Source organism: Ruditapes philippinarum, unplaced genomic scaffold (assembly GCF_026571515.1).
Source record: "Ruditapes philippinarum isolate M1 unplaced genomic scaffold, ASM2657151v2 ctg11324_1_1_1_1, whole genome shotgun sequence".
Classification (NCBI taxonomy): Eukaryota; Metazoa; Mollusca; class Bivalvia; order Venerida; family Veneridae; genus Ruditapes; species Ruditapes philippinarum.
Genome location: NW_026851771.1, coordinates 35854 through 60609, shown reverse-complemented (window position 1 = coordinate 60609; position 24756 = coordinate 35854). Strand labels below are relative to the sequence as shown.

Below are 24756 nucleotides of genomic sequence, written 5' to 3'. Positions count from 1 at the left end.
TTTTTTATACAATTTGTTAAGATATTAATGCGTTGCAGAATAATTTCCCAAACATAAACCAGGAGCATAATTATGCTCAGTCTGGTTTTTGGCCAACCTATCAACAGTCTCGTTGAAAATGGACAGTGTTTTGAGAATGTTGAAGGCTGTAAATGTTTAGAAGGAAAATATTACCTTTGAAATGGTAAAATACACAATCATATACAAATAATTATGTACAAATAATTATGTATAATTATGACAGGCAAGCTGATTTTATCACCAGTCAAATGAGTGCATATCAGAATCTTCACGGGTCAAAACCTGAGGACTCGGGTCAAACGAACACCCTACAACAGTCTCTTTTCTACATTCTTTCCATAGGAACTCGAGAACGGGACCGCAGATTGCGACGCATATTTTCGATCGTGTAACGGTTTTTAAAAACGTTTCTGCTACGTCTAAATATCTTTTAGTATTATCCGAGTATATGGCCTCAAAAAATATGTTATCAATTGAACCCAATCTGTCTCTTTTAAAACTGGTCAAATTTTACGGTATTATAAACAAGAGGTGTCGGTAGGACAACAACGCTCGACTATTCTTAGTGCTTGATAGTAAAAAAAAGCCTTGATTAAAAGGTAAAATTTTCTAAGTAAAGAAAAAGGCAAATTTTTTCTTTAAATCCATATTACAGTTATAGGCCTTGGAGAGAGTCCTATTATGCTCTCAAAGAAGAGTATAAAATTTCAACATGTTTCAAAGCCTTATGTCAATGAATTTTGAAAATATTTGAGGTATTACAAAAACTTTAACGTAAATTCTAAGTCGAAAAAGGGGGATAATTCTGTCAAAATGCTTGATAGAGTTACCTCCTCCTGTCTACATGTTGGGGTCATGATGGTGAATAAGTGTGCAAAGTTTCAAAGCCATATGTCAATGGACTTTGAAAATATTTGAGGTATTACAAAAACTTTAACATAAATTCAAAGTCGAAAAAGGGGCATAATTCTGTCAAAATGCTTGATAAAGTTACCTCCTCCTGTCTACAGGTTGGGGTAATGATGGTGAACAAGTGAGCACAGTTTCAAAGCCATATCAAGGGGCAGGACGTGAAGTGGTTGCACACTTTGTTCAAGCGAGCGAATTGGTTGCAAACTTGACAAAATGGCGAAAAACGGCGTGATTTTTTGAAACGGGTGAACGAATTTTTGCCAGGCAAGTGGGTTTCTTTGTTATTTTGAAGTTCATTAGTATGTCTATTCCATAATGCAATATATATGCCACACTCGGCTTAAGGTTTCAGCATCCTAGATTCTGTTTTGACGAAGTTATTGAAGATATAAACTGATCATGTAGATATTTTGAAATTTGACATATGATTGTTCTGGCCGGTTTTTCTCCTAATTTATTCAAATTTGGAAGTTTTGAACTGCATTTAACAATAACAAAATGTGTTTCTGTCAATGCTGTACAAACGGTTTAGTTCGCAAGTCCGAAGATAACGTTCAATACACAAAAATATCTTGTTCAAGCACATCTTTTTTCACTATATCATAAATTTGACTGATTTTTAAATTAGCAGATTATATCAAATTGAGATTAGATAATTAAAGACCACCCGCTCGCATAATATGAAAAGATCTTCAAAGGTCGGATAACTAATATGTAAAGCCGGTATGGATTCGGATTTATGCGCTGCAATATGCGGTCCTGTTCCAGAGTTCCTATGATTCTTTCGTGACCAGAGACCGTCGATTTGCAGCCTCTTCTTAGGTGGATCAACATAACAATTTTTTATTTTGTTAATTTGCTGTTAAAGTTTTAGTTAATTCACCTTTAGCAATTAAATATTATTTAAGATCACACAGCTGTCAAATTATAGGTAAGGCAAACACATTTAATTGCTTGATGGAGTTATAACATAATAAATATTTAGCATTTCTGTAATTGAGAATTCGTTGCTTTAGGATTGGGCCGCAACACATCTATTGACACTGAGGCTAAGGCTCCCACATTTACAATTTTTTGTAAACGTTTACACGATTCAGGGCTCTCAGTAGGGTCAGAATTTCACGAGTCAAAGACTCTTTGGCAAAAATTTTCATGAGTCAAATAATTTTTTTCTAGTGTCATTTGACTACATGTATCATTTTTATGTTACAAAAATAACTGTATTCGAGGTCATTTTTGGAGATTCCAAAGTCTAAATTGACAGAAAAAAATGCCTAATTATAAAATGGTCTATACCCCCGCCACCTAAAAAACAAAACAAAAAATCAAATAAAACAAAAACATGAATTGCTGTGTAAGAATAAAAACTAAGCAGCAGCTTTTCTGATTAAATGTATAAAAAAAAAAAAATATTCTGCTATATCATATTAATTTTAAATACCAAAATGTACCAGGAATATTTATAAGAAATTGCACAGGTACTTCAAGTAAATGAAAGACGTATTATAAACCTTCAGAAGCAATCAATAATTGACACCTCAAGTATGTAATTCTTATCAGTTGTGTAGAGCTATTTTTAGCGCTGTCAAATTGCAGCCACTGAATTGTCGTGCTTCAGTGCACAGGGTATAAAACAATTGCCGTGTGTAAAGCATTTTATACACATTCTTATACTGCCTTGTTGACATTTTTTATGAGTGTGATTTGAACACATGTAGGATTTGATAGATAATTAGGGGTGGATTTAAGGTAATTATTATTGCATAGCTGAAAATCCCATGTGGAAAATTGACTCTTGAGCAGATTTTATCACGTGTCAAATATGTGCATTTCCCGATTTTCACGAGTCAAAACCCGGATCCCCGTGTCAATCGAGAGCCCTGCGATTGCTAAGAACCGAAACGATACCGTTTAAACGATGATACTTCTATGTACTATACTACACCATGTATTCGAGTCGGCAAATGATGACATATTTTCTATTTTTAATACATGTACAAATAAATAATGTCCAGTGCTCATCAGGATTGTGTCGGCACACATTTTCTGCATTGTATCCCCATTTCGCTCTTTTGAAAGATCAAAGGAAAATCAACTTTACCAAAAATGTATTATGCCACAAGCGATTATTGCATGGTGATGCTGTGCGGAGGGTTATTAACACCCATTTTCCATTTTTACTTTGGAATAAACCAATTGGAATTGATAAAAGCCGTGATTACAGGCAATGATTAAGATATTTCGCAAGACAATATGGTCATTTCGATTAAACGGTAAAAAATATCGTAAACGTTTAGGAATGAAAATCGAAACGAATCCGTTTAAACGTTTAACAGTGGGGGCCTTAACTGAGGCCCAGGTACTTGGTTACTTTAAGAAAAATCAGTAACACTGTTTACGTAACCTTGTATTTTTTTAACATGGATGATGGAGTGGAATCAAAATTTTATCAAGCTTTCGAAAAGACATCGCCAAATCTTCTTTCTTATTCCAGCAGAAAACTTCATACTTAACCGTTTTAAAATAAAACTTATCATACATTACCCTGCTTAGGGACACTGATCTTTGACAAAGTCGGGAAAACATTTTCTGTGGGGTTGTCCAAAAAGTTAAATTTGAGACCGGTGTAGTCGTTCAATTTACACGCTCGTGAAAATTGGTAACTTCCGTTTATCATGGCAGCATTCATCAAATACAGAATTGGACTGATAAATAGAGCTGTCATTGTACTTCGAGACAATGATAATTTCCTTATGAAATGTTCATTCATGAGATTTAAGTTCACAGATTCAGTAGATAATGATTTATTTCTTGAAGACAAATTTGAAGAGGAAATAAGCCGTAAAACTCAAACTAAAAAACCATTGACAAAAAGGTAGCCAGTCAGTTTATACTCCACCAATCCTCACTCTTAACCATTCTTTATTTCTTGGACTGTTCTCTTATATGAAAATGGTGATTTACATTGGCCTCCACTTACCACTATAAAAATGATCTGTCCATAGGAGAATTGATTACTGAACATCCCCTCCCCAGTAAAATTAAGGCCCAATCTAAAGACATTCTTGAAAAGGGAAGACAAAAATGACATTTAGATCACCTTTACCACCCCATGTACTTATTAGAGAGTACAAATAAAAGATTTAATAGTATTGATATTTACTATTTAATAAACTTATGACCATTAGATTTATCCATTTTCAAATAAAAAAGTACTTTTTATAACAGAATTGAAATTGCAATTAAAATGGCATTTTGTTGGTCCAGTCTGGACTCTTGCTAAAATCTTGTTTATGTTTTCTGCCATAAGATCTTGACATTTTAGTGCTCTCATTTAAACTGCAATAGTATTTCATTCGCAGTAACAGTTCATTGTTATTTGTTACTAATCTGATTTATATTTCCAGTGAACTCTTGAAAAAACAAAGAACGTATGTAAAGAATAAAATTATTGTGAAGAAATTGGGGAAATTTTTCATGGGCCAAAAGGGAAACCTTAAATTCTGACTTGGGCAGCAAAGGTCGGCAGATTTCCAATACTTACAAAGAAAGATTCCAATATTATTGGACACCAGAAAATGCTTTAATCAGAGTTTTCCAAGTTCCTGTAATGCAATCAAAGCAATTTTACGGTAATGAACTTTTTACCTCCAAATAAAAGTTTTGGAGTAAAAGATGTTTATCTCAAACTGGATACAGTTGCAAAGAAAAAACGGGAAATTGATTGAAGGAAGCCCGGTGGATTCAAAAATTGGGGTAAAATGAATTGAAATCAGAGGAAAAAAATATGAAAAAGGGAGAGGTTAATTTGCAGAAGAATAGAATTTTAAAATTTATTTTTAACTGTTTAAAAAATGTTTTCTGAAACTAAAGATCGATTTAAAATTTCTCATCCCCATCTTTTCGGTTGTCCCAAAGTTGTTTTTCTGCAATGTTAACAGGTTTTAAGGGAAGATGATCCCCAGAAAGAAAGAGACCTATAGTAAAAAGGGTAGCCCTATTAAACTTTTGTTTTTAAACCATTTTTTTTAAAATTTTTTTAATTACTGATGATTGTGAAATATCTTTTGGGTAAAAAGTTTATATTTTTAAAAGGAAAAAAACGCTAAACTAATTTGCTTTTTTGTTTTGATGTGGGTTTTTGGCCGTTAACTCTTTTTCCCAAAATTGAAAAATTTAATTTGCTCACCCCATTTTGCCCCGAAGGGATTTTTTTTAATTTTGTGCAAAATGACCCAAAAAAATAAAAACCACTTTTAAAAACATTTTTTCCAAAATAAAAATTTTTAAAAAGGTTTAAAAAATTTTTTTTCTTTAAAAAATCAAAGGGTAATTCCCCTCTAATTTTTTTTGAAATTTTTTTCTGTTTTTAATTTTGCTAATATTTACTTTTTAAGGGAAAGGTAAAAAAATTTAAAATTTTTTAGGGGTTTTTTTGGCTTTGAGACTTAAGTGCAGCTCCTTAGATTAACAATATTTTCAAGGATTTGAACTTCTATATTTAATATAATTTTGAAATCTTCAACATTTCGATTCTTTTCTATCCAACCAGGTCACTGCTTGAAAGTGAGAAAATTAGTTATATAGTAAATGCCGCCGGATCTAAATCATTTCCCATACCAGAACCGCAAAATTTACAAAAAACTCTTCTAGATGTAGCAGAGGAAAGGAGACCAAAGACTAGAGGTATATTAAGTGCAATTCTTGACGACTATAAAAAAGACAAGGAATTTGTGAAAGAGAATAAAGAAACAAACTATATTGATTTTGAAGATCCCAAGTATATAGATTTGTTAAAAGACCTTTCACAGATAGCTTCTAAGGAATTCCAGGATTTACTTGAAGCAAGAACTCGTGAACAGTTTTCAGATCAAGACGATATTCAAGATACTGGTGGCATGTTTCTGGAGAACCACACTGATACGGAGTTAGTCCAATATAGAGATAACAAATTCACACAAAACTCCAAAATTTATACGGATAGGAGTCCAAATAAATTCAAAGATCGGTATCAAAAGTTTTCTAAAGATTCAAAGAATGTTAATGATAAGAGGGGAAAATACACACATAGTAAGGAAAATTCTTATGAACAAAGAAAGTTTAATAGAAAATATGAAAGGAAATGAAAAAAAAAATGCTAATGAAAGACAATTTTTCAACATTACTGTATTAACAAGTGTTATTGACTGGCAATTCTGCATATCTTTTGTTTTATTTTATTAAAGTTCAAAGGAAAATATTTTGGATTGTATGATGTGTTGCTTTCAATGAGTAACTGTTATTGTTTCATTTATTACCCTCTAAACCTCTTTGTACATATTGATCATACCTCATAGAAATGATCTTAATGGTTTCAGCTTGACCCGTTTTCTTCCAGGACCAAAAGTTTTAAGTGATTAACATTTTTCATCTATGCAGTCCATCCATGCTCTGTACAGTTGATTGGTATTTTTGTGCCCCACTAAAGGGTGGACAGTGGACATTTAAATTTGCCCTTGCCCATACTTACCTTGCATCCCTCCATTCCCATGCTGTGCCACATGTAGCTCTAAAACTGCTTGAGCTAGTCAACATTGGAGCGTTCACCTGTGGATTAATTCAATTTTGTTGAAGTTATTGCCCTTGACATAGTAAAAAATGGCAATATACTCGCAGCCTTGTCTGTTCATTGTGCTTTTCCAGAGCATAACTTGAAAACCCTTGGAGATAGTGTGTTTAAAACTTCACACAGTGGTAGAGGGCATTGAGGCAGAGTGCAGTGTCAAAGAAACATAACTCTGTTTTTGCCGTTTTTTAATTATCTCACCTTTTTAGAAAAATCTTGTAAGAGATATCAGCATGAAACTTTGTAGGTAGATAGATCTCAAAAGGTTATATGTGCAGCGGACAAGAACCGTAACTCTGCCTTGACTTATTTTGGAGTAATTGCCCTTTGTTCATTTTTACACTTTGAACATTGTCTGGAACATAACTCGGAAACCATAAATAGTATCAACAAGAAACTTTGTAGGTAGATAGATCTAATTGGGTAGATGTGCTGTTTACAAGAACCGTAAATCTGCCTTGCTAAGTTTTCGAGTTATTGCCCTTTGTTTATTTTTACACTTTGATTTTTGTCCGGGACAAAAACAACACTCCAGAGCAATTGACGTAAGCAAAAAATGAGCCATTGTAAAATGAACGCTACATACTTTAAAAAATGCTCCAGTAAATTGTTTTAGTCTACAGGATCTTCTTCACAGCAATATATGGCTCAAAGCTCTTACAGAAGGCTAATGATAGGAAAAGGCCTGCGTAAAATGGTCGATATTTGACCGGCCGATTAGTTCTTTAACTGTATAAAATCTAAGATATTAACGTAAAATGACTTTATATTCTAGTGCAAACCGTTAGTACAGCAATTGTTTTTATTCCTTTACAGATTCAATTTTGTATAAGTTTGGAGGGTCGTCCTAACATAAGCCCTAAACACAAGCAGTATATCCAGGAGTTTCTGGCATGGCATGGCTGTTTAAAAGCGCAAGTGGTTGAAATCAATAACCTTTACCACTCGGCCCACAGAGGCCCCAAAAAACCTCATTTGAGTCCCTTTAACAGCTCTACATGCATGTGCTAAATTGAGCTTAAAATAGGTACAAGATAATCATTTGTGTACAAAGAATATAACAAGAAACGAACATAATATTACTTTCCTTTTTATTCCACATTTATATAAAATAATAAGTTATATGTAAAAAAATGCATAAATAAAACTTCTATTTTATAGCTAGATATACATCGAGAATAAACTTGACCCTTAACCTGCTGAATTTGTGTAATGGAATTGCCCTAAGATTTTAATTTGGAACAGTCCCATTTCAAAGTTCAAGGGATTTCAGTACCAAAATACAAAATTGGACTACCAAACAGTATAAGAACCTGGATAGACTGCAGGGAAGTCCTGGCTGACCTCGCTCTACACTGGTGGCACAGGATATTCACTTCCGGTTCCAGCAGGTCAAAGGTTTGAAGTTGCACTAAGTTTTCAAAATGATAATATCACAGTTAAGATACCATGTGTGAAACTTTGCCATACAACATTATTGTAAGTTACTGAATACCTATGCAACTGAATAATTTAACATGAAATATTCAAAGATAAAACAACAAGAAAGAACAAGAGGGCCATGATGGCCCTGAGGTCGCTCACCTGTATATAGCCCCCCCGCCCCCCCCCGCCCCCCCCCCCACACCCATAAGAAGATGTTTCGTGCTAAACATCTAAGCTCTAGCTCATTGGGCTTTTTAAAAGAAGATTTTTTTAAGTTTTTACTATACACATATAGATAAAAACAAGGACACCCCTGGGGCCGGGCCAGTTTTGACCCCAGGGCTTTAATTGAACAAACTTTGTAGACACTCACTAGAAGATGTTTCATGCTTAATATCTAAACTCTAGCTATTTGGGTTTTTTCAAAGAAGATTTTAAGTTTTTGCTATACACATATAAGGAAAGTCAATGACCCCCGGGGCGGGGCCAATTTTGACCCAAGGGCTTTTATTTGAACAAACTTTGTAGACACTCACTAGAAGATGTTTCATGCTTAATATCTAAACTCTAGCTATTTGGGTTATTTCAAAGAAGATTTTTTAAGTTTTTGCTATACACATATAAGGAAAATCAATGACCCCCTGGGGCGGGGCCAATTTTGACCCACGGGCTTTTATTTGAACAAACTTGGTAGACAATTATTAGAACATGTTTGATGCTAAATATCTTAGCTCTAGCTCTTTGAGTTCTTTAAATGAAGATTTTTTAAGTTTTTACTATATGCATATAGGGAAAATCAATGACCCCCTGGGGTGGGGCCAATTTTGACCCCAGGGCTTTTATTTGAACAAACTTGGTAGACACCCATAAGAAGATGTTTCATGCTAAACATCTAAGCTCTAGCTCATTGGGCTTTTTAAAAGAAGATTTTTTTAAGTTTTTACTATACACATATAGTTAAAAACAATGAAACCCCTGGGGCGGGGCCAGTTTTGACCCCAGGGCTTTTATTTGAACAAACTTTGTAGACACTTACAAGAAGATGTTTCATGCTAAAAATCTAAACTCTAGCTATTTGGGTTTTTTCAAAGAAGATTTTTTTAAGTTTTTGCTATACACATATAAGGAAAATCAATGACCCCCGGGGCGGGGCCAATTTTGACCCCAGGTCTTTTATTTGAACAAACTTTGTAGACACTCACTTGAAGATGTTTGATGCTAAATATCTTAGCTCTAGCTATTTGGGTTTTTTCAAAAAAGATTTTTTAAGTTTTTGCTATACACATATAAGGAAAATCAATGACCCCCTGGGGCGGGGCAATTTTGTCCCCAGGGCTTTCATTTGAACAAACTTGGTAGACACTTATTAGAACATGTTTGATGCTAAATATCTTAGCTCTAGCTCTTTGAGTTCTTTAAAAGAAGATTTTTTTAGTTTTTACTATATGCATATAGGGAAAATCAATGACCCCTGGGGCGGGGCCAATTTTGACCCCAGGGCTTTTATTTGAACAAACTTGGTAGACACTCATTAGAACATGTTTCATGCTAAATATCTTAGCTCTAGCTCTTTGGGTTCTTTCAAAGAAGATTTTAAGTTTTTGCTATACACATATAAGGAAAATCAATGACCCCCGGGGTGGGGCCAATTTTGACCCAAGGGCTTTTATTTGAGCAAACTTTGTAGACACTCACTAGAAGATGTTTCATGCTTAATATCTAAACTCTAGCTATTTGGGTTTTTTCAAAGAAGATTTTTTAAGTTTTTGCTATACACATATAAGGAAAATCAATGACCCCCGGGGCTGGGCCAATTTTGACCCCAGGGCTTTTATTTGAACAAACTTGGTAGACACTTATTAGTACATGTTTGATGCTAAATATCTTAGCTCTAGCTCTTTGAGTTCTTTAAATGAAGATTTTTTAAGTTTTTACTATATGCATATAGGGAAAATCAATGACCCCCTGGGGCAGGGCCAACTTTGACCCCAGGGCTTTTATTTGAACAAACTTGGTAGACACTCATTAGAACATGTTTCATGCTAAATATCTTAGCTCTAGCTCTTTGGGTTCTTTAAAAGAAGATATTTTAAGTTTTTACTATATGCAATATAGGGAAAATCAATGACCCCCTGGGGCGGGGCCAATTTTGACCCCAAGGCTTTTATTTGAACAAACTTGGTAGACACTCACTAGAAGATGTTTCATGCCAAATATCTAAGCTCTAGCTCTTAGGCTTTTTTAAAAGAAGATATTTAAAGTTTTTTCTTTCGGTTGCCATGGCAACCAGAGTTCTGCATGGAATTAAATTCTTTGAACAATTTTTAAAGGTGAACACCAAAGGAACATTCCTGTGAAGTTTGGATGAAATTGGCCTAGTGGTTTATGAGGAGATGTCATTTAAAGTAAAAGTTTACGGACGCCGGCCGGACGCCGGACGAAAAGCAATCACAAAAGCTCACCCTGTCACTTTGTGACAGGTGAGCTAAAAAATTATTTGAATTTACCAAGCACAAAAATATATATCAGATCCAGGAATGTTTTACTACATTAAACAGATTGGCTTTTATTATTACATTCATTTTATTCAAGTTAATATAACAGAGAAATATTACCTTGGTCTTTGGACAAAACAAAACAACTTTTGATGTCATGTTTGTAAATTTCTAGATTTGAATGAATCTGACTTTTTGTCTGCAGCTTCATTATTATTACAAGACAAGGTGTATCACAACAATTCTGGTTATCCAAATTGTTGATGCTGTATTTATCCTTTATAATACAATAATGACAAAGTCATAATTCAATGTCAAGCTCACCTATTTCACTGAATGTTTATTTTTATTGTCCAGGTCACCTGTTTCATCTAAAAGTTAATTATTTACTGTCAAGGTCACATAATTATGTCACTGAATGTTTATTTTTTGTCAAGGTCACCTGTTTCATTGAAAGTTAATTATTTACTGAAAGTATTTCTCTTTTTTTTTTCAAGGTCACCTATTTCACTGAAAAATCACCCTTTCAAGGACAACTGCATTTACGTGTTCTTCACCAATGGTTCCACACCTATATTATCAAAAGACATTTTTTGAACTGCTGATGATACCTATTTTATTAAAAGGTTATTTTTTCACTGTCAATGACACCTGTTTCACTGAATGGTTATTCCTTACTGTAAGGTCACCTATATTTAAAAGAATGGTCATCCATCACTTTCAAGGTCACAATTCTCAAAGGAAGGTCAACCATCACTTTCAAGGTCCCAATTCTCAAAGGAAGGTCAACCATCACTGTCAAGGTCGCCAATTTCATCTTCATCACCTCCCATTGCTCTCCAGAATGCTATGGCAACCTAATAATAAATACAAAGGATTTATTAAATTCATACTTATTGCCAATTAAGAATTATGAATACAACTAAGAGCAGCGAGATAAGCAATTGTTTCTTTGTTCATCTGTTTTTTTTTTCTCACTAATTTTAACACAATATTATCTCTGCAGTCATTCCACCTAACAGACTATCCAGGATATTTACCACCCAATTACTCTGCAAGTGACCGCCTACCATGATTTCTTAATCTATAGTGCAAGACAAATGACCACAAGAGCACCGCTAGGCGGATCATTAAATGCCCGAAAGTACTTTTTCTTTAAGTAAGGATGAAGCATTTGTAAAACATGGGAATTAAATACAGTATTACCTCCTCAGGAACCTTCAGTTGTTTTCAAAGCACCACCACCAAGTTATTATCGTGTAAGTAAAAATGCTACAACAGATGAAGGAAAAGAAGCCAGGGTATAAAGCTGTTAATCCTATAAAATTTAACAGCTGTAGGTTGATTAATACTTGAGTTATTGAGCGAAAACTGTTTCCAGTTTTAAGAAAATAGTAACCTTGATCTTTGACCTTGTGACCCCAAAATCACTAAGGGTCTCCTATCCAATATGGACAATCATCCTATGAAGTTTGAATACTGTAGGCCAAATGGACCTTAAGTTATGCTCCAGAAACCATTTTCAGTAGCTAATAGTGACTTTGACCTTGTGACTCCAAAATCAATAGGGGTCTTCTATCCAATATGGACAATCATCCTATGAAGTTTGAATACTGTGGACCAAATGAAACTTAAGTTATGCTACGGAAACCATTTTCAGTTTTATGGTAATGATGACCTTGACCTTTGACCCCATAATCAATAGGGGTCTTCTACCAAATATGGACAATCATCCTATGAGGTTTGAAAACTGTGGGCCAAATGGAACTTAAGTTATGCTCCGGAAACCATTTTCAGTTTTAGGGTAATAGTGACCTTGTGACCCCAAAATCAATAGGGGTCTTCTACCCAATATGGAAAATCATCCTATGAAGTTTAAACTGTGGGCCAAATGGAACTTAATTTATGCTCCGGAAACCATTTTCAGTATTAAGCTAATGGTGACCTTGACCTTTGACCTTGTGACCCCAAAATCAATAGGGGTCTTCTACCCAATATGGACAATCATCCTACGGTGTTTGAATACTGTGGGCCAAATGGAACTTAAGTTATGCTCCCGAAACCATTTTCAGTTTTAGGGTAATAGTAACCTTGACCTTTGACCTTGTGACCCCAAAACCAATAGGGGTCTTCTACCCAATATGGGCAATCATCTTATGAAGTTTGAATTCTGTGGGCCAAACGGAACTTAAGTTATGCTCCGGAAACCAAATTGCTAACGGACAGACGGACGCCAGGTGGTATAACATAATATGCCCGAAATTCTTTCGGGCATATAATAAGACTTGATGTCAAAGATCAATTGTCAAGTATAAATTAAGCCTTGCATTAAAGATCAAACCAGCAGCTCCTGGAATTCCAATCCATTGCTCTCCCTAATGAGCTAAGTTGACAATCATGTCATATAAAGTCTATTGACTTTAAGTACCACATAATAATCCTTAAACTGTCAGACATTCCTTCATAAACCGGTTACATAATTATATTTTGCAACAAAAATTTGATATGGTATGACTACAGATACATGCTGATTTTTATTTTGGTTTGGTTTGGTTTTAAATTGCGAGTCCAACAAACACTTTAAAAAGGTGACATGGCAAATTTCCAGATTTTCTGGTGAAGGACTACCCCTGGTGCCCCTCTGAACATTATTCAAAGCAATAGTGGGCATCTGAATATAACCACAGATATTCTATAAATTAGCTGTATAAGGTCTTCTCATGAAAGAATTTAAAAACTCACACAGGTATTGAAACCGTAGCAGTGTAGGTAAAAGTGGTTTGAAATCAACAATCTTGACCGCTTGGACACTGAAGCACATGCTGATAATACGTCGCCTTAGTGCAGAAACAGGTTAACAGTATTAAACCATATAAGAAGTTAACCCATTCCTGCACTAAGGTGACAAGTACTGACATTTGAAAGTTACAGATACTTTCTTCAGAAATTTGACAATGCAATTCTTTTAATGAAAGGCAGGTTATTTGAGAAAATATATTTCACATCTACTATTTACTATTTTCAAAAGGGCTTTATTTGTTTATTTAGCTATAAGTAACGATAGTACTTTATATTAACAAGATATGTTTGTAAAACATGTATGCCCCCTATCAGCAGCCAATTAGTCATGTGATAAGGTTATTATGCATGACTTCTGACCCAGTGATCAAACAATTAATAAGGGTTATCAAGTATCTACTGGTCATGACCTTAACCTTTGACCCCTTGACCCAAAACTCTATAGGGGTCATCTGCTGGTCACGACCAATCATCATACAAAGTTTGAAGTTCCTAGGCCTAAGCGTTTTTAATTAATTGATCGGAAACCGTTTTTATCTTCAAGGTCAATGTGACCTTGACCTTTGACCCCTTGACCCCAAAATCAAAAGGTCATCTGCTGGTCATGACCAATCACCATACCAAGTTTGAAGTTCCTAGGCCTAAGCGTTCTTAAGTTATTGATCAGAAACCTTTTTTACTTACAAGGTCAATGTGACCTTGACCTTTGACCCCTTGACCCAAAACTCAATAGGGGTCATCTGCTGGTCACGACCAATTATCATACAAAGTTTGAAGTTCCTAGGCCTAAGCTTTTTTAGTTAATTGATCGGAAACCGTTTTTACCTACAAGGTCAATGTGACCTTGACCTTTGACCCCTTGACCCCATAATCAATAGGTCATCTGCTGGTCATGAACAATCACCATACCAAGTTCGAAGTTCCTAGGCCTCAGGGTTCTTAAGTTATTGATTTCAAAGCATATGACCTACAAGGTCAATGTGACCTTGCCCTTTGACCCCTTAACCCCAAAATCAATAGGGGTCATCTGCTGGTCATGACCAATCACCATACCAAGTTTGAAGTTCCTAGGCCTTAGGGTTCTTTAGTTATTTATAGGAAACAATTTTTACTTACAAGATCAATGCGACCTTGACCTTTGACCCCTTAACCCCAAAATTAATAGAGGTCATCGGCTGGTCATGACCAATCACCATACCAAGTTTGAAGTTCCTATGCCTTAGGGTTCTTTCGTTATTGATCAGAAACCGTTTTTACCCAATAGGTCAATGTGACCTTGACCTTTGACCCCTTGACCCCAAAATCAATAGGGGTCATCTAATGATCATGATCAATCACCATACCAAGTTTGAAGTTCCTAGGCCTTAAAGTTCTTAAGTTATTGATCGGAAACCGTTTTTGCTTTCAAGGTCAATGTGACCTTGACCTTTGACCCCTTGACCCCAAAGTCAATAGGGGTCATCTACTGATCATGACCAATCACCATACCAAGTTTGAAGTTCCTAGGCCTTAAGGTTCTTTAAGTATTGATCGGAAACCGTTTTTACTTACAACGTCAATGTGACCTTGACCTTTGACCCCTTGACCCCAAAATCAATAGGGGTCATCTACTGATCATGACCAATCACCATACCAAGTTTGAAGTTCCTAGGCCTTAAGGTTCTTTAGTTATTGATCGGAAACCGTTTTTGCTTACAAGGTCAATGTGACCTTGACCTTTGACCCCTTGACCCCAAAATCAATAGGGGTCATCTACTGATCATGACCAATCACCATACCAAGTTTGAAGTTCCTAGGCCTTAAGGTTCTTTAGTTATTGATCAGAAACCGTTTTTGCTTACAAGGTCAATGTGAGCGTGACCTTTGACCCCTTGACCCCAAAATCAATAGGGGTCATCTACTGATCATGACCAATCAACATACCAAGTTTGAAGTTCCTAGGCCTTAAGGTTCTTAAGTTATTGATCGGAAACCGTTTTTGCTTACAAGGTCAATGTGACCTTGACCTTTGACCCCTTGACCCCAAAATCAATAGGGGTCATCTACTGGTCATGACCAATCACCATACCAAGTTTGAAGTTCCTAGGCCTAAGGGTTCTTTAGTTATCACTCGGAAACCATTTGGTCTACGGACCGACGGACCGACAAGTGCAAAGCAATATACCCCCTTTTCTTCGAAATGGGGGCATAATTACTTACATTTTCTGCATATTTTTTTCTTTCTTGTAATGGAAGATTATTGGCCTTTTCTGCAAATATAAAATAATACAATTAAATTTCTAATGTAATAAAATGTTCAATGTTAAGAAAAGCAATTTGAGCCACGTCACGACAAAACCAACATAATGGGTTTGTGACCAGCATGGATCCAGACCAGCCTGCGCATCCACGCAGTCTGATCAGGATCCATGCTGTTCGCTTACAAACCCTATAACAAGTAGAGAAACTGATAGCGAACAGCATGGATCCTGATCAGACTGCGGGGCTGCGCAGGCTGGTCTGGATCCATGCTGGTCGCAAACGCACTATGTTGGTTTTGTCATGACACGGCTCATTTGTTAGATGTGACAATCAATATACACGTAATGCCGATGTTAATAATAAACTCGGGATTTCAGACCCTAATGGACATCAGCTTTTCATTTCTTTTCTAGAAAATTTAAGATGAAGCATATCCATGCCATCTAATCATTGACAGCTATGTTCACTCATCAGTCAGACCTTACTTTGAAAATTACCTAAAAATGATGAATGCTCCATTTTAGATATAAATAGCATGTTAAGGATAAAAGTTATTTCCTTATATTTTTTTTTTTCAATAATTTTATTGACAGATTATGTTTGGTATAATACTAAAATACCAGATCTATACTGTACAATGTATATAATAGTAAAATGAGAACCCTTGAAAAACTAAGTGTCCACGAATGTGTGAGCTGAGGTAGATATGTATGTACTATCACCCTCAAATGAATCTGATATTTATGTACTATCACCCTCAAATGAATCTGATATTTATGTACTATCACCCTCAAATGAATCTGATATTTATTTACTATCACCCTCAAATGAAACTGATATTTATGTACTATCACCCTCAAATGAATCTGATATTTATGTACTATCACCCTCAAATGAATCTGATATTTATGTACTATCACCCTCAAATGAATCTGATATTTATGTACTATCACCCTCAAATGAATCTGATATTTATATACTATCATCTACAAATGAATCTGATATTTATGTACTATCCCCTCAATTCAAATCAAACATTTTAGATTTCTTAGATTAGAAACAGTCACAGATCAGATTACCTTTCATATGTGCAAATTTTTCAAAAAGTTTCTCGAAAGATTCCCCTCCAGGGTCTTCACTGCCAAGTGCCTCAAATAACGCCATATCCTCTGATGGTAACAGTGAATCTAAATAGTCAAAAGAAAAGACATAACAATATTGCACTTCACTTCAAATCTGATTATGTCTACTTGCATATAAGACATGTCTGCAAACACTATGCCATCATTAAACATCCATGATTGAATATACAGCAAAGTTTTGGTGAAATTTAATTAAGTTGAAAATTTGACCTTGAAGGTCATTAAGGGTTCAATGTCATATTTCATTGTGTTAAAATTAAGTTTGATATCTTGTATCTTTAAGATCAGCTAATTAGATTAGAAATCACATTTAGTTGATAACTTACGTGTTAGGGAGAAGTTGTTAATCACTGTTTAATTATTCAGAAAAACTGGTTAAAAGTGAACCAGTTATTCAGATATGACCTAAAATGATTTAAAATGGGCATTAAAACTAAAACTATAAGCTGTAATTTGACCACCTGAAACTTCAACAGGTATTTGATTAACTTAAACTTTCATTACCCTGGCAGGATGAAAAGGGGCTGAGGTAACAATGACTGGTGCAAAATTTTAGACCTGCGCAAACTAATTAATCATTTTAGACTAAATTATTGTACAATATTGACAAAATACAGTCAAATAAACCATTTTTTTTTATTAAAAAAAAACCCAACAAATAAAAGCTATAAATAACAACAGTAATTATTCAAATGATCTATATCTTTACCTAATCTTTCCTCTTTAGACTGAGTCTTTGCTTTTTTCTTAGATTTTTCCTTTTTACTATTACCACATGCTCCTTCAGTATTTTCATCAGTTTTTTCATCACTAACATCCATTTTATTATTATCACAGTTATTTTTAACTTTTTCTTCTGTCACATGACCGTCACATGATACCGACTGGTTCTCAGAATTGTCTGTTTTTGAATTTTCAGAACACAGTCTATCATTTTGAATGGTTTCATTTTCAGAATCTTTGCTATTGTTACTGTCACATAGATTTTTGTCATTGTTTAATTGCTTTGCTTCATGCTCTTCCTTCATTAGTTGTCTCATAAATGGACTCGCCACATGTTGTTCGTCTGAAATGAAACATACCCTAATTTAACTCTTTACTACCTATTTGAAAAAATGGACTTGCCCTGATTTAAATTTTGAACAGTCCATTTTTATTTAAAGGAGGTTTCAGTATCTAAAAAGCAAAAACTGGGCAGCATACAGACAGTATAGTCTTTCACTAGCTCTATCTAATATTATTATTATTTATTTCTATTTTTTTTTTAGGCAAACTAATTGTTTATATCTGTGCTAGCCAGTGTTTTGCTTTTGTAAATAGGTTGTAAGTTTTTTTCCTCGTCTTTTGTTAAACTATTATTTTTTATAACGATTTACACACCAATACTATTGTCCTTTATCATTTAACTAAATGTCTTTTAATAGCAACAAAGATTAATTACGGAGTACTTACTTATGAATATAATACATAATCATTAAAAAAAAAGCCTTTAATGTTGAAATAATTATAAAAAAAATTTAATTTCAATAAAAATTTGTAAACCCGACTGACATAAATTTGTCCAAAATTCTTGTAGAAACAAAACAGACATAAAAGTGTTTATAAGTCTATGTATATTTCTTTTAAACAGCTGTTTTTGACAAAACACACCATAATATACAAACTTATATAATTGCTCTATATACAGTATAACTAAAATATTTACAATACAAACTCAATACTCTCACCACTGTAGGTTCAAGCCAGTCATCGCTGGAAACTACATGTGAGAAACTTACCCAGCTAGCTTAAGGAATGTTGGTGGTTCTACTCAGGTGCCCATTTGTGCCTGAAATAATGTATGTACAAATGGAACCAGAGGTCTGCCTCCATCAGTAAAGCTGGAAAATTGCCATACCGTGTTGCTGTGATGACCCCCCCCCCCAAAAAAAAAAAGAAGAATATAATTCCGACAAACTAACTCCATAATAATAACTAAGTATGAAATAAGTATTACCTTTGAGATTTAGATTTGGCCACGTGTGAGCATGTAGAGATTGCACAATCCTCTTAATACCTGTAGTCTCCAGGAAATCATCTGAAAATCAATCAATCAATGTCAATCGTAAAATATATATTGCAGGGGAGAACTGTTTCCTGATGTTGTAAGAACCCATAGTTCAACCCTTTTGCTACTTCTGTATTAATATTTTAATAATATACTGTTAAAAATGTGTACCAAAAGAGCAATAAAATATGTTTAAATCAACAAAAAAAAAATCTTAAAATATAATAATCTTCCAATATGTTAGCTAAATAAACAAAATTAAAGACATACAGTTGTCACCAGGTATAGTGAACTTGGATATAGCTTACACTTCCATAGACAGAAAACACTTGCTAGGTCCCAATTATGTACATATGAGCCGCATCATGACAAAACCAACATAATGGGTTTGCGACCAGCATGGATCCAGACCAGCATGATCATCCACGCAGTCTGATCAGAATCCATGCTGTTCGCTATCAGTTTCTCTACTTGTAATAGGGTTGGTAAGCAAACAGCATTGATCCTGATCAGACTGCGCGGATGCGCAGGCTGGTCTGGATCCATGCTGGTCGCAAACCCATTATGTTGGTTTTGTCATGACACGGCTCATATCTACTTCTAGTCATTCTTTGCCACAATACTTGCATTAAATATAACATGCAACATTATTTTTTGGGGCGTCCGTGGCTGAGTGGTTAAAGTCGTTGACAAACCACTTGCCCCCTCACCACTGTTGGTTCGAATCCTGACAGGGCCTTTGGATTCTTTCATGTGAGGAAGCTATCCAGCTAGCTTACAGAACGTTGGTGGTTCTACTCAGATACCTGTTCATGCCTGAAATAATGCAAGGAAGGGCATCTGAGGTCTGTCTCCACCAGTTAAGCTGCAATGTTGCCATATGACCTATACTGTGTCACTGTCGATGTGACTAAAACCCAATCAAACAAACATTATTTATTTTAGCAATTTCCTATAACGGGTTCTGTGTATATACATGTATAAAATATATAGTAAATGTTAATGTCACAATTTATCTTTGTCCCCAAAGGTTGTTTATTATGATTTGATGTCACACCTGTTGGAAAGATGCTTTTGCAAAACATGTTTTACAAAATTCCACAATAAAGGGCTTTTTTTTTTCATTCCCAAATGGCTGATTTTTTTAAATAAAATCTGCAATTTTACCTTTACCATACTGAATATCTTAAATAGAATGATACACTTTTCAATCTGGACAAAACCATTGATCATTTTCATGGAAAATTTTAAAATATGTATTGACTAATAGTGCAGACCATGATCAGACAGCATGGATGTGCCAGCTGATTTTGGCTCGCAGTGGATGCATTGGGAAATTTAGTTGCCCCTGTAGCAGGCAAGGAGTTAAACAAGAGTGCCGCTAGGCAGAGCATTATATGCCCGGAAGTATTTTTTTTAGCAAGGATGAAGCATTTGTAAGACATGGGAATTAAATAAAGTATTACCTCCTTCAAAAAGCAATCCTCCTTTATAGCTGAAGAACCTTCATATATATACAGTTGCTGTTTCCAAAGCACCACCATCAAGTTGTTATCTTGTAAGTAAAAATGCTACGACGGATGGACGGAAAGACGCCAGGGGTATAACATAATATAAGCAAATTTTTTAGGGCATATAATTAATGTACTCAATATAAGTGATCATCCTATGAAGTTTGACAGTTGTAAAACTCTTAATAATATTAAGGTCATTTGATATTGACCTTTGACCTTGTGACCCTAATATAGATCATTTGACCTTGTGATCCCAAAATAGGGGTCTTCAACCCAATATTGACAATCATCCTATGAAGTTTGAACACTGTTGGCCAAATGGAACTTAAGTTATGTCCAGAAACCACAATTTTCAGTGTAAAGATCATTGTGACCCTGACCTTTGACCTTATGACCCTAAAATCAATAGGGGTCATGTATTGGACATGGCTGTTCATCCTATAAAATTTTACAGCTGTAGGTTGATTAATACTTAAGTTATTGAGCGGAAACTGTTTTCAGTTTTAAGGTAATAGTGACCTTGACCTTTGACCTTGTGACCCTCAAATCAATAGGGGTCTTCTACCCAATATGGACAATCATCCTATGAAGTTTGAATATTATGGGCCAACTGGAACTTAAGTTATGCTCCAGAAACTGTTTTCAGTTTTAAGGTCATAGTGACCTTGACCTTTGACCCCCAAATCATTAAGGGTTTTCTACCCAATATGGACAATCATCCTCTGGAGTCTGAATATTGTGGGCCAAATGGAACTTAAGTTATGCTCCGGAAACTGTTTCCAGTTTTAAGGCAATAGTAACCTTGACCTTTGACCTCAAAATCAATGTGGGTCTTCCACCCAATATGGACAATCATCCTATGAAGTTTGAATATTGTGGGCCAAATGGAAGTTAAGTTATGCTCCGGAAACTGTTTTCAGTTTTAAGGTAATAGTGACCTTGACCTTTGACCTTGTGACCACAAAATCAATAGGGGTTTTCTATCCAATATGGACAATCATCCTATGAAAAAAGTTTGAATATTGTGGGCCAAATGGAACTTAAGTTATGCTCTGGAAACTGTTTTCAGTTTTAAGGTAATAGTGACCTTGACCTTTGACCTTGTGACCCCAAAATCAATAGGGGTCTTTTACCCAATATAGACAATCATCCTTTGAAGTTTGAATATTGTGAGCCAATAGAACTTAAGTTATGCTCTGGAAACTGTTTTCAGTTTTAAGGTAATAGTGACCTTGACCTTTGACCTTGTGACCCTAAAACCATTAGTGGTCTTCTACCCAAAATGGACAATCATCCTGTGAAGTTTGAATATTGTGGGTAAAATGGAACTTAAGTTATGCTCCGAAACCAAATTGCTAACGGACGGACAGACAGACGGATGCCAAGGGGTATGACATAATATGCCCAAAATTCTTTCGGGCACATGAAAATTGAACGACAACTTTAAAAGTTACATTAGTAGACATATATGCATAGTTTCAACTTTTCTATAAGAGAGATATATAGAGATATGTAAACATATACTGCATTTACCTTCAGTTTCACTGTCACTCTCAGTTTCAGGATTCAACTCAACCAGTTCAAACCCATTATCTATACACCATGTCTGTGCTTCAAGTCGACCAACAGCTGACAAAATAATTATTATAACCATTTCATTATTTCATATATACTTATTCTATATACAATTGACTGAAATCTTTCATTGCTTTAGTTATTACAGAAAAACAACTAATTTTAATAATTAAAACAAGAAAAGAAGCTGAACGGAAACAGACAACAAATCAACCAAACGTAACACAAGTGAGCCCAACTGCATAAGGAATTTTCTCAAATCCAAGTATTTTAAAAAACACTATAATAAATTAAATAATATTTGATTTTTCCGCAACAACAGATTGAGCAAGTGACCAGAAATATTGCATAAAGGTTATTGTTCTTAATCTTTATCAAATGGTACAAATATTTCAAAAGTAAAAAAAAATCCAATCTCAGTGGAGTCCCTTTAAGTTTTGGGATTTTTGTTTTGTTTTTTTGTTATCTCTAATTTGGTATTTGACTGTTATGACAAATCACATACATCATAATAAAATTATGATCATAATAACAATAATAATCTAATTATCTTATAAGATGGTCAAGTTTTACAGATCTGATAAACCATTCTTTCGAAGACAACATAGACACAAAGGTAACACTAAATATTTACCAGAATCATCCAAGCATCTGTCACATACTAACATCTTAATCTCTGGATCTATCTCCTTTAGATAAGCATTCCATAGTTTTACTGATTCAAAACTTTCTTTCTGCAACAAAAAATATCTAAGTTAGTAATATATAAGTTAAATTTGAGATTGAAATTAAAACTGTATTGTTCAAACTTCATCTATGATGTTATTTGTTACTACAGAACAACAGATATCACAGTACTATTTTAATAATGCATATAACTACATGTACACATATATTATAAAGAAACAGGTCTATTGTGACTACTGTCATTAAGTATCCTGCTCACTTAACAGCACATACCATGTATAGGAATAACACTGAATGGCCTTCTATTTTCTAACTGTAAATAATAACCCAGGAATCTCATTTAATAAGGTACCCTTTTTCATTATTGGTTATTTCTGGGTTACACAACATGATTCAACAAAACTATCTAAATTTGATACTTTTATCTCCTTCAAGTTTGTTTACCTTTTCAGCATTGAAGAAGACCACAAAAGCATTTACTGACTCTGCAAACTGCTTATCTCCTATGGTCCTCTTCTTTGTCATACATAGTCGTACATCAGCTGTATAATATTTAGTATTAATACTCCAGTCATAACTTAATATATCCTCGATCACCTTCTTCCCTTCTGGTAAACACTCAACCTCTAGGATTTCTGAAAATAAAACAACTTGATGTAACAGAAATTTAGGTGAAAAGATGTCAAGTGTCATGTTTGTCTTGTTGTTAAAAGCTCATTGGCATACCAACACAATTTAGAACATTTTAAGCTAAAACATGAAACAAGGTTGTGCCTAACAAACTTAAAGCAACACCTTTACCTGGAGGCTGGAGCTAAGGGTTGCATTGACTTATTTGAACATTACTCGCCTCTTACCATCATGAAGGAATAAACAGTGGCTGCAGTTCTGATGCCCCAATACTTTAAGGCAAAAATGGTGAATTTAAACTTATTATGAAGTGTCGGTCGGTCTATTTACCCCTAGACTACCCCAAGACTACCCAAAGACACCCCTAGACTAATCCAAGACACCCCAATACTACCCCAAGACACCACAAGACCACCCCAAGACACTTTTACTGACATGTAAATACAATACGGTGTTTACGGGAGGTAACTATGCAATTTCACATACATTGAATTATCTCCCTTCATTTATTTCCCTGTATTTTTTTGTAAGATTATAAATAGATTCTTTTTTGTGCAAAATAGTTTACAACAATGAAATAATGCCAAGGTTGCGGGGTTTTGGTGTAGTGCAAGTTTAATTCTGCGGCAATGTCATTTTATGAGTGACACATTTTTGATGCCTGATTATTAAATCGATCAAATTCTGTTATATATTTTTTTAATTTCATCTGCCCCACATTTCGTTAGATTAACATAGTCTTATTGTTTCAGTAAAATTGATTTTAATCAAAATATTTTTTTCTTTAAAGAGCATACAGTATATTTTAAATATTTTAGTGATGAAAAAAAGCCCGTATACATAATTAACAATATTTAATGTATTGAACAGTAATTACAAGATGACAGGTAAATAATCAGCCGTCGTATATAATAAAACTTTCCCAATTTACACAATATGTAAGTTTTTTTGGGTAGTCCTGGGACTAAAAAATGTGTATATTTCTGTCCCAGATTAGTCTTGGGGTATATACCGACCCATGAAGTGTTACTGTTAAGTAACTCACCAACTTTTCATACTTTGGTTGGAAATGTCAAAAATTAATTTACATTATCATGGAGCTAAATATACATATCTGTAGCATTATGGATATGAAACTCCTAGGTGTGAACTTGCTTGGACCTGAAATAACCTTAGTTTGACTTATATTTGTCAAATTTATCTTTAACAAAACAAATTATGGTTAAAATTATAAAAAAATTTCCTCGCTATGATAAATAATTCGAAAGATCTTATTGGTTTAAACATATTTATTTAAGCTCGATTGCGAAACAAGTTCTTGCAACTTATATTAATCACTTTCGAGTCCGCTTCCTGGAACCAACCAGTACTGGTGTCATATGAAGAAACATGGTCGTGACCCGGGTAGGGCTCGAACCCATGATCTCTGGGTTGAGAGGCAGACACCTTAACCACTAGGCCACCTCTCCCGAAAGATCTTATGAAACAAATAAAGTATTAATTCTTTTGATAACATATTTTAATGTGAGGTCAACCTTTAAGAAGGTTTCCAACAGAATATTCAGAACATGAAGTAAATAAAATGCAAGGGGTGGCCATTTTTTTAACCGGAAGTGCATAAAACGTCATCAAATTATGTACCATTCCGGATTGTTTCGGATAT

The 24756-nt window shown here is 34.6% G+C and overlaps 1 protein-coding gene across 1 annotated transcript; it reads right to left on the bottom strand.

Moving 5' to 3' along the window:
• Positions 1–10927: 10927 nt before the first annotated feature.
• LOC132739177 (alpha- and gamma-adaptin-binding protein p34-like) lies at positions 10928–24749 on the bottom strand. Its single transcript, XM_060726834.1, has 9 exons — positions 24629–24749; positions 22908–23098; positions 22411–22510; positions 21735–21830; positions 18637–18717; positions 17350–17706; positions 16578–16685; positions 15457–15506; positions 10928–11315 (listed from the first exon to the last, which is right to left on the bottom strand). The coding sequence occupies exons 1-9, from the start codon at positions 24735–24737 to the stop codon at positions 11244–11246; spliced, it is 1164 nt and encodes a 387-aa protein (XP_060582817.1). The 5' UTR covers positions 24738–24749; the 3' UTR covers positions 10928–11243.
• Positions 24750–24756: the final 7 nt, after the last annotated feature.

Coding starts and splice junctions, on each gene's coding strand:
- LOC132739177 (XM_060726834.1), bottom strand. CDS start 24,737: ATGGTACATAATTTGATGACGTTTTATGCACTTCCGGTTAAAAAAATG. Junction 18,718..21,734: donor GAGTGACAGTGAAACTGAAG/GTAAATGCAGTA, acceptor ATTGATTTTCAG/ATGATTTCCTGGAGACTACA. Junction 15,507..16,577: donor AAAATTTGCACATATGAAAG/GTAATCTGATCT, acceptor TTATATTTGCAG/AAAAGGCCAATAATCTTCCA.